Raw genomic sequence first — 16543 nt, forward strand, 5'->3', positions numbered from 1 at the left:
ATTAAAAGGATATCGCCTCTTAACTGATGAAGGAAAGGAACTGCTCTTTTCAGGTTTCTTCCATTCTCTCCTGACAAAGGCTTAGATCTTTTCATTCACAGGCAAAGTCTGAAGCTCCCCTTGTTTTAGGCCCCAATCCTGGACAGATTTTTAGGCTACTTCACAACTATTGAGGATCTGCCTTTACTAATATATCCGTATCTTTTACTGGAAAGCAGTGTTGCCGTCCTGTTCCACTATCCAATGATGAAGTAGAAGAAGATGATTATGAAGACACATTCGCTTTGACTTGTCGAATTCATCCGGTTGTGGGACTGATCGCCTACACTTTCTAACTTTCCTACCCCTTTCTTGCTCCCCATGAGATAGGGACTTTAGGCAATTCATTACCACCTTAATAATGGATCTTAATTCTGAAGTGAAGTTAGGGGTTTCTTCAGTGTGTTCAATACACAACTGAAAGTCTATTATGCCAGTAACTGGGCAATCCCTGTGATTAGACTTCATTTTAAAATCCTTGAAAATAAAAAATGACAAGGGAAGCCTTATTATAACATGAACTTTTACAAAGATAGCTTCCAAGTGGTAAGTTATCAAGGGATACTGAATTCTGAGGAGGAATCATATCACCAGACAAATCTCCTCTGTAGGCTGTGAATTCATCCATTCTACGAAGATCCATCTTACTGGAGCTGTGGAATTGCTGACTGGTACTACTGTCACTCCTGGCAGCACGTTTTCTACCACAGTGATTACCAAGGCCGCTGCCACGCCGCCGCTAATGTTGCTGCTGCTACCCATGCTCCTGCTGGGGCTCACACTGCTGTTGCTCCATTACTGATGGAGGTATTGCCAGATCAAAGAACTCACAATGGTGACTGTCTAACCTAATATTAAATGCAAGATCTGCAAGACACAGCACATCCCATCTTTTCAGTTCCTACCCTAGAAGAAGTCAACTCTCGTTGACAAATGTCAAATGTCACTTGCACACTTGTCATCAGGGCGCACTGTAGTAGCAGGCTGACCACACAGAATGGCACTACTTCTTGAGCTCACACTCCAGTTGCGTACCCTTGGAACCCACTACGGTGCTTCCAAAACCCCTATACTCGCCACATTTGGGAGAGAGCTGTTAACCAAATCGACTAGCCACGTATGGGTTAATCTTCTCATCTTCATCTGTACCACCCGATATCTAAACAAAGGTCTCCACGTCAAGGACAGGAAACTGATGAATGAGAGAGGTACAGCCATGACCTCGATGGTGTGGTCATGGGTGAGGGAAAAAATAAGATCCAATTTACAGTCAAAGATTTGAGAAGAACTAACATGTGAAGAGACTAGGAAACCATTATAGTCCAGTGCTGCCATATTCCATAACTGCAACCTCCCTGGAGAGCCCAGATGTCCAAAGTGTTTGGTGTTCAGAGACATAGCCAAGGTAAGGCAGGCTGACCACCACTGAACCAGAGACATAAGCTCTCAAAGAGCGAGCGGAGCAGCAGTGCACATCATCGATCACCACTGGATTGAGCTGGAGCTCTTCAGAGCCCTGGTTTTTGAGATGGCTGGGGGCCCCAGCAGTCAGCCCTAAAGTCACTCCAAACCCAAGGATAGGGGGATAATAGGTATTCTCAAAATTGAAAAGTGAAGTCTAATATTAGACTCCTACTTCCTGGTATGTAGAAATCACTCTTTAGTAGTCTTATTGTTACAGGCAGGAAACAATGACCGATAACACCTCTAAATACAGCAGGTAATGCAGTATCTAGCATTCACACTGGTGATGTCACTTACAGCTCATTTTCCATTACCAACACTATGACCTTTGTCCAGACTATAGTATGACTAGAAGTTAATCAGTCAGATCTGGCCTATTGCACCCTATGGTCCATGTGATTACTGTAAAACATAGATCTCTAAATGCAGTTTACAGCCTCTCAGGCAAGATGCCTTCTACATGCGATATGGTCCCTGTAGGTGATGCAGCATGACAGATTCATGTGACCCATTAGATAACTGCTGTGCTAATGCTTTAGAGACTTTGTGGTTTTAGAAAAACCCATAAGACCTTCTTAGGACTATTGAAGTTTCATATTATTTGTATTCTCTATGCTGACGTGGGGGAGATGTCAGAGGGAAGGGTTTAGAGATGAGGCCTGCAAACGTTTTACACATTATTTTCCATATATGGGTATTTTGAAGTAATGTAGGACAATCCCCTAAACGAGATGTATCTTAAAGAGGTGGTCCACTACACAGCATAGTCGCCACACATCGATGTAAAGCTCATAAAGAAGGCTTTTCTCAAATACCTTGTGTAGTCAATTGTGCCTCTGAGTGGAGCTATTGCGGTGCTATTGCGGTCTGCTCATCCCCATCACGTGGCCTCTGGCTGTGTGACCTCTGAGTACATTAAAAATTTTAAACAAAACTGGTCATCAGGTTTCTTCAGTATAAACTAAAGCCTGCTTTACACATTGCAATTTCGCATACGATATCGTATGCGATTTGCAACGCCCCCATCGTATGTGTGACACGTTCAATTTGTTGAACGTGCCGCACAAATGATTAACCCCCATCACACGTACTAACCCGTCCATACGACCTCGATGTGGGCGGCGAACGTCCACTTCCTGGAGTGGGAGGGACGTTCGGCGTCACATCGACGTCACGCGGCAGCCGGCCAATAGAAGCGGAGGGGCGGAGCTGAGCGGGACGTAAACATCCCGCCCACCTCTTTCCTTCCACATTGCCGGCTGGAGCCGCATGACGCAGGTAAGATCTGTTCAATGTTCCCAGGGTGTCACACACTGCGATGTGTGCTGTCTCGGGAACATTGAACAACCCGACATGCAATTCGTCAGGATTCAATGACGTGTATGCGATGAACGTTTTAACGTTCAATCGCACGTACCGGTCACACACTACAATGTACCTTACGATGCAGGATGTGCGCCACTTACGACGTGACCCCGCCGACACATCGTAAGATATATTGTATCGTGTAAAGCGGGCTTAAGGCCAACTGACTGTATGACATGTCATCCATAAGAACCAGGGCAGGACGGCGGCGATTACGGGGTGAGAGGAGGCACAGAGCAAGACCAGCATCAACGAATGGACTATAGGACTGGACTGTGCTGTATAGGGGGATTTATTTATAGAAGTTATTTTTTGGGATATGCAGAAGGCGGTTGGGGGGCTTATATACAGATTGCTAGACTACTGTAAAAAGAGTCGGTGAAAGGTGTTGGCTTAAGTTTACACTGGAGAAACCTGATGACCATTGTCACAGGGATCTTCTTCGATATCGCACAATCAACAGAGAGAGATGATTGAACAATCCAAAGAATATTTATTCCATGAAATCCAAAATGGAATCAGTCACAATCCTCCAGCAGTCCTTGTCCAGGGAAATCGGGGTTTCTCAACGGCTCTCTGGGGTGCTACCTGTAGCTGCAGCTTCTCCACCAGAGTATCAGTCTTTTTCCTTGTCCCTTGAAGTTCTCAGACAGACTCAATCTCCCAGGTAAGCAGAGTGTTTGGTGGATCCCAGGCCCCCCTACCCCAGACTTAAGGACAAAAGCCTGCAGGGGAATATTAACCTAACTTAACATGTCAACGTACACAGAATGCCCAGGCTGCCCACATAGATAACATATGCGCTGCGTCGTACTCCTTCCAATGTGAATTCCATATACTCCAACAGGGGTATCTATGGTGCAGGGGTCAGCGGTACACTCCAGTCAAGGTGGTTGTACCTCTTCCTCAGGCGGGATGGAATGCACCAAACGAGGTGGAGGTGCGTGGGGGTCACTCAGAGTCCTTGCGGGACAACTGAATTGCAGGTGCCCAGGCTACCTGCACCCTTAACAATTCCTCTCCGATTTCCCCAGGGTGTGGTCGGAATTGTTGGGGCCCAGAATTGTGAGCCGTGGTTGTCATCGGCCTGCGGCTGTGTGGAGATGCAGATATAACCGAAGAGGGCCGGGGAGCAGGAGCAGGCTGTGGCTTAATGTCCAGAAGCCTCCTCCATTGCAGTTGGATAGTAAGGGCCTCATCAGCCAGGGCTGCAGCTCTACCTAAGGTGTGCGGCGTGCGCTCTCTGACCCATTCCTGAATTTTTGAGGGACACTTGTAAAGAAATTGTGCGTTAAGAAATACCTGTATAACATCTTCCACAGTGAAGGTGTTTTCCGTTTCCAGCCATCTCCGACATGCCTGGGATATCTTATGGGCATACATCCAAAACGATCCCCCCGTGGTGCATGGGAGGTCTCAGGACTGTGCCCTATGTAAGTCTGGGGTGATAGCATGGTATTCCAGGATAGACAGTTTAACAATGTTGTAATCCTGGTTCTGCTGCGAGTCAATTGTGCAATAAGCCTCTGCCAGGCTTCCGTTCAGGAGTCCCACTAACAAACACATCCAGCCAGAGTGGGGCACCTGCATCATGGCACAGTACTGCTCAAAGTCCTTGAAGAAACCCTCCACATCTCCGGAAGCCTCATCAAATGGTTTGAAGTCCGCCCAGGTAATCCGCACAGGCTCATGGTTGGTTGGGTTTACACTCCAACTCATATTACTCCTTCTGCCGGACTCCATTGCTTCTGGTCTCCTCTGTGCTCTGTGAGAAGACTCCTCCTTAAAACCAGAGATGCACCTGGGCCCAGAACCGCCATCTCTTCTTCGAACCACACCAACCACTGGCTTTTTGGGGCAAGGATCCCTGTGTCTCCAGCGCTTTTCTGTCTGGCAAGCAACCACCAGTAGATCAATTAAGGCCTCTTTAGTCAGTCCCTGGCAGCTCTCCTTAGCCAGATCTCTGGCTCTGTCCTGTTGACTGGATACGGTCCAGTTTCTGTACTCACTCTGTGGGTGGTCTCCATTAGGTTGTGCTCTGTTGATCTCACCGCTGCCACCAGTTGTCATGGGGTCCTTCTCAGATATTACACAATCAACAGAGCGAGAGATGATTGAACAATCCAAACAATATTTATTCCATGCAATCCAGAATGTCCATCAAATAATCTACCACCCAGAGAGTAAAATAGTCCTGTAATTGCATAAATGTCCCGGGGAATCAGTCACAATCTTCCAGCAGTCCTTTTCCAGGGAAATCAGGGTTTCTCAACGGCTCTCTGGGGTGCAGCTTCTCCACCTGAGGATCAATTTTCTTCCTTGTCCTTTGAAGATCCCAGACAGTCTCAATCTCCCAGGTAAACAGAGTTTGGTGGATCCCAGGCCCCCCTCCCCCAGACGTAGGGAAAAAAGCCTGGCATGGGGTACTTAACCTAGCTTAACAGGACAATGTACACAGAATGGATAGAGCTCCATGCCTAAAATACGAACCTACACAAAATTATACACAACCCCCCCCCCCATATTACACTACCACAAACATTGAATCAATTTTTCCTGCTACCCATGAAACGTTACCCATGTTATTGTCTGCAACACAACCCCAAAGCATGATTGATCCCCCCCATGCTTAATGATTGGCGATATGTTCTTTTCCTGAAATTCTATGACTTTTGTCTCCACACATACATCATTGTGGCCAAAGACTTCTATTTTAACCTCATCGGTTCACAGGACTTGTTTCCAAAATGAATCAGGTTTATTTAGATGTTGTTTTGCATACTTCTGCTGCTGAATTTTATGGTGAGAACGCAGTAGAGGTTTTTTCTGATGACTCTTCAATGAAGATCATATTTGTGCAGGTGTCTCTGAACAGTAGAATAATTTACAACTTGAGAGTCTGCTAAATCTTCCGGAAGGTCTTTTGCAGTCAGACAGGGGACTCTGATTTGCCTTTCTATAAATCCTACGAGCAGTTCTCACAGAAAATTTGCTTGGTCTTCTAAACCTTATACTGACCTTCACAGTTCCTGTCAACTGCCATTTCTTAATTATATTTTGAACTGAGGAAACGGCAACTTGAAGACGCTTTGCTATCTTCTTATAGCCTTCTATTTTGTGCACCTCCACCATTTTCAGCTGCTTAGAAGAACTTATTGCTACTGTTTTTCGGTGCAGGGTTAGAGGATGCTGTTTTTTTTTTTTATAAAGATGTGAAATGTGCATCACGTGGCCTTTCCTAACAATGATAGTGGACAAGCCATAACCCTATAGGGTGCTTTACACGCTGCGACATCGCTAGCGATGTCGTGCGCGATAGCACCCGCACCCATCGTTCGTGCGACATTTGGTGATGGCTGCCGCAGTGAGCATTATCGCTACGGCAGAGTCACACGCACATATCTTTTCAGTGACGTCGCTGTGACCGTCACACAATTCCTCCTTCAAGGGGGAGGTGCGATCGGCGTCATAGCGACGTCACTGCGGCGTCACTAAGCGGCCGCCTAATAGAAGAGGAGGGGCGGAGATGAGCGGCTGGAACATGCCGCCCACCTCCTTCCTTCCTCATTGCCGGTGGACACAGGTAAGGAGATGTTCGTCGTTCCTGCGGCGTCACACATAGCGATGTGTGATGCCGCAGGAACGACGAACAACATCGTACCTGCAGTAGCAACGATATTATGAAAAGGAGCGACGTGTCAACGATTGACGCTTTTGCGATCGTTGCTCCTTGGTGTCACATGCTGCGATGTCGCTAACGGCGCCGAATGTGCGTCATAACCGACGTGACCCCGACGATATATCGTTAGCGATGTTGCCGGGTGTAAAGCACCCTTAACAGGCTAATTAAGGTCTGAAACCTTGGTCAAAGTTATCTAAGCTCACAAATCTCCAAAAGGTGTCAACATTTTTGCATCTGACCATTTTCCTTTCTTGTAATATTTAAAATATGAAAATTATTTTTTGCCTAAAATACGAAAGAAATGTGTCATCTTTAACTTTATGCCTTTTAGAGATCATTTCATTTTCATCTTTAACTATTCACAATAACAGTGATTTTGAGCAGGTAAGTAGAGATTTTCTGAGACAGGATCCCTTTAATGTCAAATAAATTAATAAAGCAGAGCTGTAATTCTAGAAAAAAAAAAAAAATCTAATAGATAGATATAGAGAGAGAGAGAGAGAGAGAGAGAGATCTATCTATATATCTATAATACAATACCATGTGGGTACCATTATGTTTTAAAGCTTTGTGAGTTTTGTTATTTTGGGGGAAAAGTCAATGTATCACAAATCATAAAATAAACCAATCAAACCGTGTAACACTACTAATCTACAAATAGATACAAGTCCACTGATATAGAAAGCATAGAAAATAGTGTGTGGTGAGAAGTAACAGCTGAAGCATTTTCTCAGTGTGGCAAAGGTTTAATTTAAGCTTAAGTGTAGATACAATGGGTATATAGAGAGCTGGTCCTAAGCCTTCAGAGGAAAATATGCTGAGAGCGGATTACTGGCGCTCCGGGCATCAGTATTGGCTTTATATGCGGTGAGCACAAATGCAAATCTTCAAAATCCTGAAAAGAACTTCTAAGACGAACACAGGAGATTAGGACACACTTTTATTTTACTTGCCAAACTTGGGCCATGGCCTCAAAAAGATTTACCAGTAATGGGAAAAAATAAACCTCATCTGATGTCAGGTGCTTGTAAATTGTAGCGGTTCAGTACAGCTTTTTTGCCCCTCTAATATATAGGGAATCTATTCATTTTGCCATTACGTCAGCTTAGTCTGATTATCAGAAAATCCTGTACGGAAGTGAAAGTATAAAGCAAACTTGTTTGATGTACTAAGGGGTACTTCACACACAGCGAGATCGCTGCTGAGATCGCTAGATCGCTGCTGAGTCACGGTTTTGGTGACGCAGCAGTGACCTCATTAGCGATCTCGCTGTGTGTGACACTGAGCAGCGATCTGGCCCCTGCTGTGAGATCGCTGCTCGTTACACACAGCCCTGGTTCGTTTTTTTATTGTTGTTCTCCCGCTGTGACGCACAGATCGCTGTGTGACAGCGAGAGAGCGACGAAATGAAGCGAGCAGAGAGCAGGAGCCAGCATCTGGCAGCTGCGGTAAGCTGTAACCAGGGTAAACAACGGGTAACCAAGGTGGTTACCCGATATTTACCTTCGTTACCAGCCTCCGCCGCTCTCACGCTGCCTGTGCTGCCGGCTCCTGCTCTCTGCACATGTAGCTGCAGTACACATTGGGTAATTAACCCGATGTGTACTGTAGCTAGGAGAGCAAGGAGCCAGCGCTAAGCAGTGTGCGCGGCTCCCTGCTCTCTGCACATGTAGCGACGTTATGATCGCTGCTGCGTCGTTGTGTTTGACAGCTAAGCAGCGATCATAACAGCGACATATAAGGTCGCTGTTGCGTCACAGAAAATGGTGACGTAACAGTGATGTCGTTGTTGCTGTCGCTATGTGTGAACCCAGCTTAAGACTGAAATCTGTCTGATGTTTGCAGGTCAAGCTGACAGATATCAAGAAGCGCCGTCAGAGGCAAAGACGCACAGTTCAGGGACAGCTCTGACTGCTTAATGTCATTAACAGGCTACGGATTGCCATAAATCTTTGGTGTTGCACATCTTACTACGCGTATACAGTGCCTTGCGAAAGTATTCGGCCCCCTTGAACTTTTCAACCTTTTCCCACATTTCAGGCTTCAAACATAAAGATAAAAAGTTTTATGTTATGGTGAAGAATCAACAACAAGTGGGGCACAATTGTGAAGTTGAATGAAATTTCTTGCTTATTTTAAACTTTTTTGAAAAATAATAAACTGAAAATTGGGGCGTGCAATATTATTCATCCCCTTTAAGTTAATACGTTGTAGCGCCACCTTTTGCTGCGATTACAGCTGCAGTCGCTTGGCGTATGTGTATCAGTTTTGCACATCGAGAGACTGAAATTCTTGCCCATCCTTTCTTTGCAAATAGCTGGAGCTGAGTGAGGTTGGATGGAGAGCGTTTGTGAACAGCAGTTTTCAGCTCTTTCCACAGATTCTCGATTGGATTCAGGTCTGGACTGTGACTTGGCTATTCTAACACCTGGATACGTTTATTTGTGAACCATTCCATTGTAGATTTTGCTTTATGTTTGGGATCATTGTCTTGTTGGAAGACAAATCTCCGTTCCAGTCTCAGGTCTTTTGAAGACTCCAACAGGTTTTCTTCAAGAATGGTCCTGTATTTGGCTCCATCCATCTCCCCATCAATTTTAACCATCTACCCTGTCCCTGCTGAAGAAAAGCAGGCCCAAACCATGATGCTGCCACCACCATGTTTAACAGTGGGGATGGTGTGTTCAGGGTGATGAGCTGTGTTGCTTTTACACCAAACATATCGTTTGGCATTGTGCCCATATAGTTCGATTTTGGTTTAATCTGACCAGAGCACCTTCTTCCACATGTTTGGTGTGTCTCCCCCAGGTGGCTTGTGGCAAACTTTAAACAGCATTTTTTATGTATATCTTTGAGAAATGGCTTTCTCCTTGCCACTCTTCCATAAAGGCCAGATTTGTGCAGTGTACGACTGATTGTTGTCCTATGGACATACTCTTCCACCTCAGCTGTAGATTTCTGCAGTTCATCCAGAGTGATCATGGGCCTCTTAGCTGCATCTCTGATCAGTCTTCTCCTTGTTTGAGATTAAAGTTTGGATGGACGGCCGGGTCTTGGTAGATTTGCAGTGGTATGATACTCCTTCCATTTCAATATGATCGCTTGCACAGTGCTCCTTGGAATGTTTAAAGTTTTGGAAATCTTTTTGTAACCAAATCCAGCTTTAAACTTCTCCACAACAGTATCAGAGACCTGCCTGTTGTGTTCCTTGGTATTCATGATCCTATCTGTGCTTTAAAACAGAACACTGAGACTATCACAGAGCAGGTGCATTTATACAGAGACTCGATTACACACAGGTGGCTTATATTTATCATCATCAGTCATTTAGGACAACGTTGGATCATTCAAAGATCTTCAATGAACTTCTGGAGTGAGTTTGCTGCAGTGAAAGTAAAGGGGATGAATAATATTGCTTGCCCCACTTTTCAGCTATTTATTTTTTAAAAAAGTTTAAAATAAGCAATACATTTCATTCAACTTCACAATTGTTTCCCACTTGTTGTTGATTCTTCACCATAACATTAACATTTTTATCTTTAATATTTGAAGCCTGAAATGTGGGAAAAAGTTGAAAATTTCAAGGGGGCCGAATACTTTCACAAGGCACTGTATGAGGCTGTCAAGTTCGGGTCAGAAGATGAGTCCATGCTCTATGGTCTGTACTTGGACAATGGGCTGATCGCAACAGTTCAACAAACGCCGATTGGCAACATGCAAATACATTGGAAGTCGTTTAACCCCTTCCCAAGTGGATGATTTTTCGTTGTGTTTTTTTTTTTGCACTTTCTCACTTTACTTTTTACCGTTTTTCTTCCAAAAGTCATAACCTTTATATTTTTCCGCCCGCTTGGTTGTATAAATGATTTGTTTTTTGCAGAACAAGTTATACTTTTAAAGGGCACCATTCATTTTACTAATCTGTGTACTGGAATATGGGGAAAAAAATGTTTAAAGTATGGAGAAGTTACCAAAAAATAAGCCACAAGAACCTGCAATTTCACAATTATTTTTTGAGTTTTGTTTCAACAGTATTTTTTATACGGTAAAATTAACTTGTCAACTTGATTCTCCAGATCAGAAGAGATTACAGTGACCCCAAACTAGGCAAATTAATTTCATAATTTGCACTTTTAAAGGACGCAGCGATACCACATACATTTTTTATTATTTTTAATGGGAAGGAAAGGTGTAAAGGAGGGGCAATTCAAATTTAAAAAAAAAAAAATAAAAATGTATTAGTCCACATGGAGCACGTGAACCTTTGATCTTCCGATTGCAAGTATATTGCAGTATATAGTGAAAGTAAAGGTCTATTAATTGCAGCCACAGGCTGGTTAACATGGCAGCACTTGTGACCGGTGTAGGAGCCTTTAGATCTCTGGCCGCAAAAGCAACCCATCAGGACTTCACAATCACATCTTGGTGGGCCAATGGGCTCGTGGACCGATGGCCCCCCGTACTAGGTTCTGTAAAGGCCACTGTCAGAAATTGACAGAGGTATTTAAAAAGGCAATCTGTCGACAGATTTTTGTTACATAATCTGAGAGCAGCACAACATTGAAAGAGACCCTGATTCCAGCAATGTATCACATACTGTACCGATTGCTGCAGTTTACTGATAGAGGGAATTCTCACAAGACAAGTAAATCTGCTGCCATGTAATCTTATTCATATTCCTGAGCTCTGTATAACCCCGCCCACACCACTGATTGGCAGCTTTCTGTGAACACCACATGGGCAGAAAGCCTGACTGACAGTAAGCAGCCCACTAAGTGATATCACTGGAATCAGGGTCTCTGCCCGTACATTATACTGCTCTCAGATGGGATAAAAAAAAAAAAAAAAAAAAAGAAAAAGTGAATCTAAAAGAAGCAGGCAGAGCTCAACTACACTCACTGCAGTAAGAGGCAGATGGCTGAGTAATAGCCGATGTGTCAGGAACAATGCGGCTCTGTCCCTGAGCTTTCATCAAAAAACAGACATCCGACATAAGCTGTAATAGTTTCCTATTTATTTGGGTCCTTCAACCCCTGATAAACCCCAAAGGAGGGGAGGAAACGCATCGGGATTTGTTGAATACCGTAAGGGTAATGTCTTAGCGTGGTAATAATTCCTAATGGATCTCTACGGAGCTACCAACAAATGCCAAGTGTCCCTATCTAGGGCCATTTGTTTATTCTACCTATTATCGTCTTAATGAATTCTTGATTTTGTCCTCCCATGAGGATTGATTTGCTTATGATTGTGTAAACCTATATCAAATATCAGCGGGTTGACTTATTGAGGTTTTTACCTAGCGGAGTGTTACATTGTTTGCTTGTTTACACGCACTAGCACTTTATGAGGTTTTTAGTGGAGGGTACAGTACCTAGCGGTAGGTTAGGGGTTTAATAGGGCTAGCCGAAGAGGAACGGAGGCACCATACAAATTAGGGTGTTAAAACCTCCGTTGTTAGGTAGCGGAAAGTCTAGGGCTAGGCCCATGATCATGTTGGACTATCTATACCCCAATCCTCACAGGTCACCCGGATCCCTACCCTACCATAGCTGTCTCCACTAAGTTACCCTTTGTGTACACTTTACACAGCACCTTTTTGTTTGGATTTGTTTGCTTGGGATTTTAGCATATTAATAAGTTTATTGATTTTAGAGGGGCTTGTCATTGGTTTACATATTTATGCCTCTAATATTCTTATCTGGTCAGTGGTCTTTTGTTACATTTTAGCACATCCTCTGGTTGTGCCAAAACTTTGCGACTTTTCAAAGCTTTAACGAATCGGGCACTAAATTTCACAAAACTAAAGGTTTAGAATGATTTTTTAAATTTTACTGTTCAGGGATTGTATAAAGTCTGCAATGCAGAAGACTCGACCTAATGCAGCATAAGGCACAGGCTAGGGACGGAGAGTAAAGGGTGCTTTACACACTGCGACATCGCTAACGATATATCGTCGGGGTCACGGTGTTTGTGACGCACATCCGGCGTAGTTAGGGACATCGCAGCGTGTAACACCTATGTGCGACCTTAAACGATCGCAAGAGGCAAAAATCGTTGGTCGTTCATTTACCAAAAATTGTTGTCTGGTCAGTAGCGAGGTTGTTTGTCGTACCTGCGGCCGCCCGCAATGAGGAAGGAAGGAGGTGGGCGGGATGTTCGTTCTGCTCATCTCCGCCCCTCCGCTTCTATTGGACGGCTGCCGTGTGACAACGCTGTGACGCCGCACGAACCACCCCCTTAGAAAGGAGGTGGATCGCCGGCCAGAGCACCGTCGCAGGAAATGTAAGTCCGTGTGACGGGTGTAAGCGATGTTGTGCACCACGGGCAGCGATTTGCCTGGGACGCACAACAGACGGGGGCGGGTACGCTTGCTAGCGAGAGCGCAGCGTGTAAAGCACCCTTAAGGCTGCGTTCACACATCAGTTTTTGGCCATCAGGCGCAATCCGGCAAAAACATGAAAAAACAGATCCAGCATCTGTTACCGCCGGATCAGTTTTTTCTCCCATAGACTTTCATTAGAGCTGGATGGCTTCCAGTTTTTGCCGAATCTGGCAAAATTTACTTGTCCGGCGGCCGGATAAAACGTTGAAGTGAACGTTTTTATGTCCGGCAAAAAAAAAAAACCGGATCGCACCGGATCCGGCGCCGTACAGCGTGTTTTATAATGGAAGCCCATGGATGTTGGATCAGTCGCCATAGGTCATATGCCAGAATCCGGCGCCGGTTTCCGCTTTTTTGAACTGAGCATGCTCAGTATCAGAATTGATCCATCAAGGAATTGATGGAAAAAAACTGATGCAACTGATCAATTTTTTCGACGAATCCGTTGCATTAGTTTTTTCGCTGTATTGTGCCCGACGGCAAAAAAACTGATGTGTGAACTGTACCTTGGTCTCAGATCAGACAGTAAGGAGAGAAAATCTGTAGACATTTTGGGATCGAGTCATTATTAAATTTGTGTCTTTTTTTTAATCAAAATTTTTGGTGTTCTGCGTCTTTTTCACTTTGGACTTTTTTTAAATCTGTTTTATATGTTCTCACTGTTGGCTTTTTTTCCCCACCAATGTGGACAGGATATAGGGTTTCCATATGTTTTTGTCCGAGTCACTCAAAGTTTACGTGCACCATAAGTTTTTGAGTATTTTTGCACCATCTTGCAAAACATGTGCCTTTTTGCTTTAAAAAGCCACACAAAAACAACAACCTGTTAAAAAGATAGTTTTTGATTTTGGGCAAAATTACTGAACCATATGTGCCATTTTTATGAATTTCGCACAAAAAAAATACATTAACAAATATCATAGGACAGAAGAAATGACTTCAAATAAACCGTAAATGATAAATCATGCAAATAATAGTCAAATAGTACATACCATAGGTGAACATGCGTGGGGACGTTAGCTCTATGTTTGGCAAGGCCCCAAGGTGATTCAACACAGCACATCTGTAGCCATTTTTTTGGGCATAGTCCACAAATGTCCGAATATACTGCTTTTCACTGTGATTGGCTATTCCTGGACATATGACCATGGTAACACTCTCTGTTGGAATGAAGAATATGAATGATGGATTAAGTCATGTGCACAACTTTCAGCTAGCCACCCCGATCACCAGATGACCACTGCAGGTTTCAGCTTCTGGGACCCTTAGCAATTATCAGGAGAAGAAGTTACGTGGCACCATAAATGTGGTGGCTACAACCAAGTGTACAGTATAAGCTGGTGAGAACGGTTGTCAACTAGTGCCATGCTGCGTCCCAATAGACGGAGAGGACAACTCCTGCAAAAGGGAGGTCCTGAGGAGGGGAGACACCTTAGTCTATGATTTCTATATGCCCCTAAAGGGTAATATGTTCTGTATATGGCTAGTAATAGCGCTTTAATAGAATTGTCACTATTTCCTGATTACAATCTATGAATTCAGCCGACAGTCCTCCAGCATTTTCAGTAGGACTAAAAAAATAGACTGTAGATTTTACATTTTTGCCCCATCAATGGCAAAAAGCGGTTGTAGGGTTTGTTTCCGCACAAAAACTGGTGACATACTACCAAGATATGTCATAAAGCGCTAACTGGCAAGGGTTAGCTTATCACATATCCACACTTGGCTTTGTCCAAAGGATGGATTCAAGCCCGGCCCATTATAGTCAATGGTCAACCATCGATAAGACAGAAGGTAAAGCGCATCCGTAGCAATCAAAGACGTTCAAAGCATGACAATCGGACAATGACACCTCAAGACATCCTGGTTACAAGGCAGCTTCCAATTTCTAGAAACTGAAAGATTTTATTTGCGTAATCTGTTTTACTGGGATTTGTTCACGTTAGGAAATGATGTCAGTGCAATAGAATAAACACAATATGGAGACACAGACATCAGTAGAAAGCAGAAATACACAGTACTGCAGCCCAGGTTAGAAATGAGCGTCTTCTGTAATGGCCTCCTTAGTGACAGATTTACTGGCAGAGGTTTTCTGTACATTCTGACACATCTGGTCACTGCTTTTATTTTCCAAAGTTCCTCTGAAAAATGACAGCTGAAATCTGTGGATAAATGTCACCAATTTACCTACCTCCAGTGCAATGTTCAGCGAGAGGCTCGAAGAGGTCAAACGTTGCGGTGGCTCCGTCAGGCATTGTTAGATACTTGCGCAATCCATACGGATTCGGAGAGCTGACTCGCCCCATCTTTCCATAAAGTGCAGTTTGGATATGTCCACTTTTCCCCCATATTAACGGGGGAATGTACCTAAGAGGATATAAAATGACTGATATAAAAATGGCACTAGCCATCTCATTACCAACAATGCTTTACTTCAGACAGATAACAGCAGTAATGCTTCAAGGATGGCACAAACAGCATTAGGAAAACTGTGGCACAACAAGTGCCTGACGGATCACTCACTCTTTGGTCAGCAAGGGACATGACTTTAATAAGAAGTGGTTCAACGTGGAGTCTTGGAAAATGAGATCTGGAGGAGCAGTCGGACTTTTTAAGTTTAGGCAGCGTACAATAACATAAAGGGCAGCGGCAACAGCAGCCAGCTTCATGCCATCAAAGACGGCGGGCATCTCGGGGGTTTCCAACATCATACTCATCTTGACTACAAGGAAAAGAGACATAACAGTTCAGTGTAAGAACGTTCCTTTACAATGTTGAGCTACAGACATGAGATATCTAAGGAAAACGAAATCTAACCAACACTTTTATTAAAGTAACCAACGCCAATAGTTTCCACAGAGAAATGAAAATGGTGAAATTTGTCACAGTGACATCTTCACTTTCAACACAGGAACACTGAGAAATTGCAGGTTCCTCTACTCGTCAGCACCATGAAGAGGCCAAAATCCCTTTGCCTGTCTAGGTAGTTAACACCCAGAGCTCAAGACACAATATTTTCATACAGTCCAATACCAGCAAACACTCCTGCCCCATCTTATGTCCAAAAGTAGGCGTTTAGCCTCAATATTCAAAAGGTGGCTTCAGGCTCAAAGTATTAATGGCCTATCCTTATGCTTGCTAAGTGTATACCCATCAAACAGCTTGAGTCACCTCTCTCCCCCCTCATAAGATATTGATTGCCTATTGTTGGGGTGGGCCATCAAAATTCTGAACATGGAAAACACTTTTTAAAGGGATTTGTTTCAGAAAGACACCTCTAGAGTACAATAAATCAAAAAACATAAAACACACAATCTCACCGGATTTGCAAGATCTCCTGCAGTGAGAATTAAGTTTCACACAGTGATGAGGTCAATCTATTCTGAAAGAGAAGAAACAGACACAATTTGTAGACCAGCAGACTGTCAGGTATAGGCGTCATCTGCCACATGGCGTGACATCCTATGGTGGATCTATCACTTTACATATGGTTTTTTCTTTATTTCAATTGGATAGAGGGTTTTTTTGTGAGGGTCAATCAACGGTATCAATGCCTTTGTCATACAGTAATTGCCTACACACTCTGGCCAGATGAGGGGGTGGTATTGTCC

At 43.9% G+C, this 16543-nt stretch overlaps 1 protein-coding gene across 1 annotated transcript in view; it reads right to left on the minus strand.

Moving 5' to 3' along the window:
- The window catches only part of ABHD2 (abhydrolase domain containing 2, acylglycerol lipase), a 46628-nt gene extending 30308 nt beyond the window's left edge, over window positions 1–16320 (minus strand). The window contains exons 1-4 of the mRNA XM_075345942.1: window positions 16253–16320; window positions 15456–15654; window positions 15124–15299; window positions 13925–14092 (exon numbers count right to left, since the gene is read on the minus strand). Of these exons, the coding sequence (XP_075202057.1) occupies window positions 13925–14092; window positions 15124–15299; window positions 15456–15649 (538 nt within the window). The 5' untranslated portion in view covers window positions 15650–15654; window positions 16253–16320. The remainder of the gene's footprint in view (window positions 1–13924; window positions 14093–15123; window positions 15300–15455; window positions 15655–16252) is intronic.
- Between the last annotated feature and the right edge of the window lie 223 nt (window positions 16321–16543).

Source organism: Anomaloglossus baeobatrachus, chromosome 4 (genome assembly GCF_048569485.1).
Source record: "Anomaloglossus baeobatrachus isolate aAnoBae1 chromosome 4, aAnoBae1.hap1, whole genome shotgun sequence".
Taxonomy (NCBI): Eukaryota; Metazoa; Chordata; class Amphibia; order Anura; family Aromobatidae; genus Anomaloglossus; species Anomaloglossus baeobatrachus.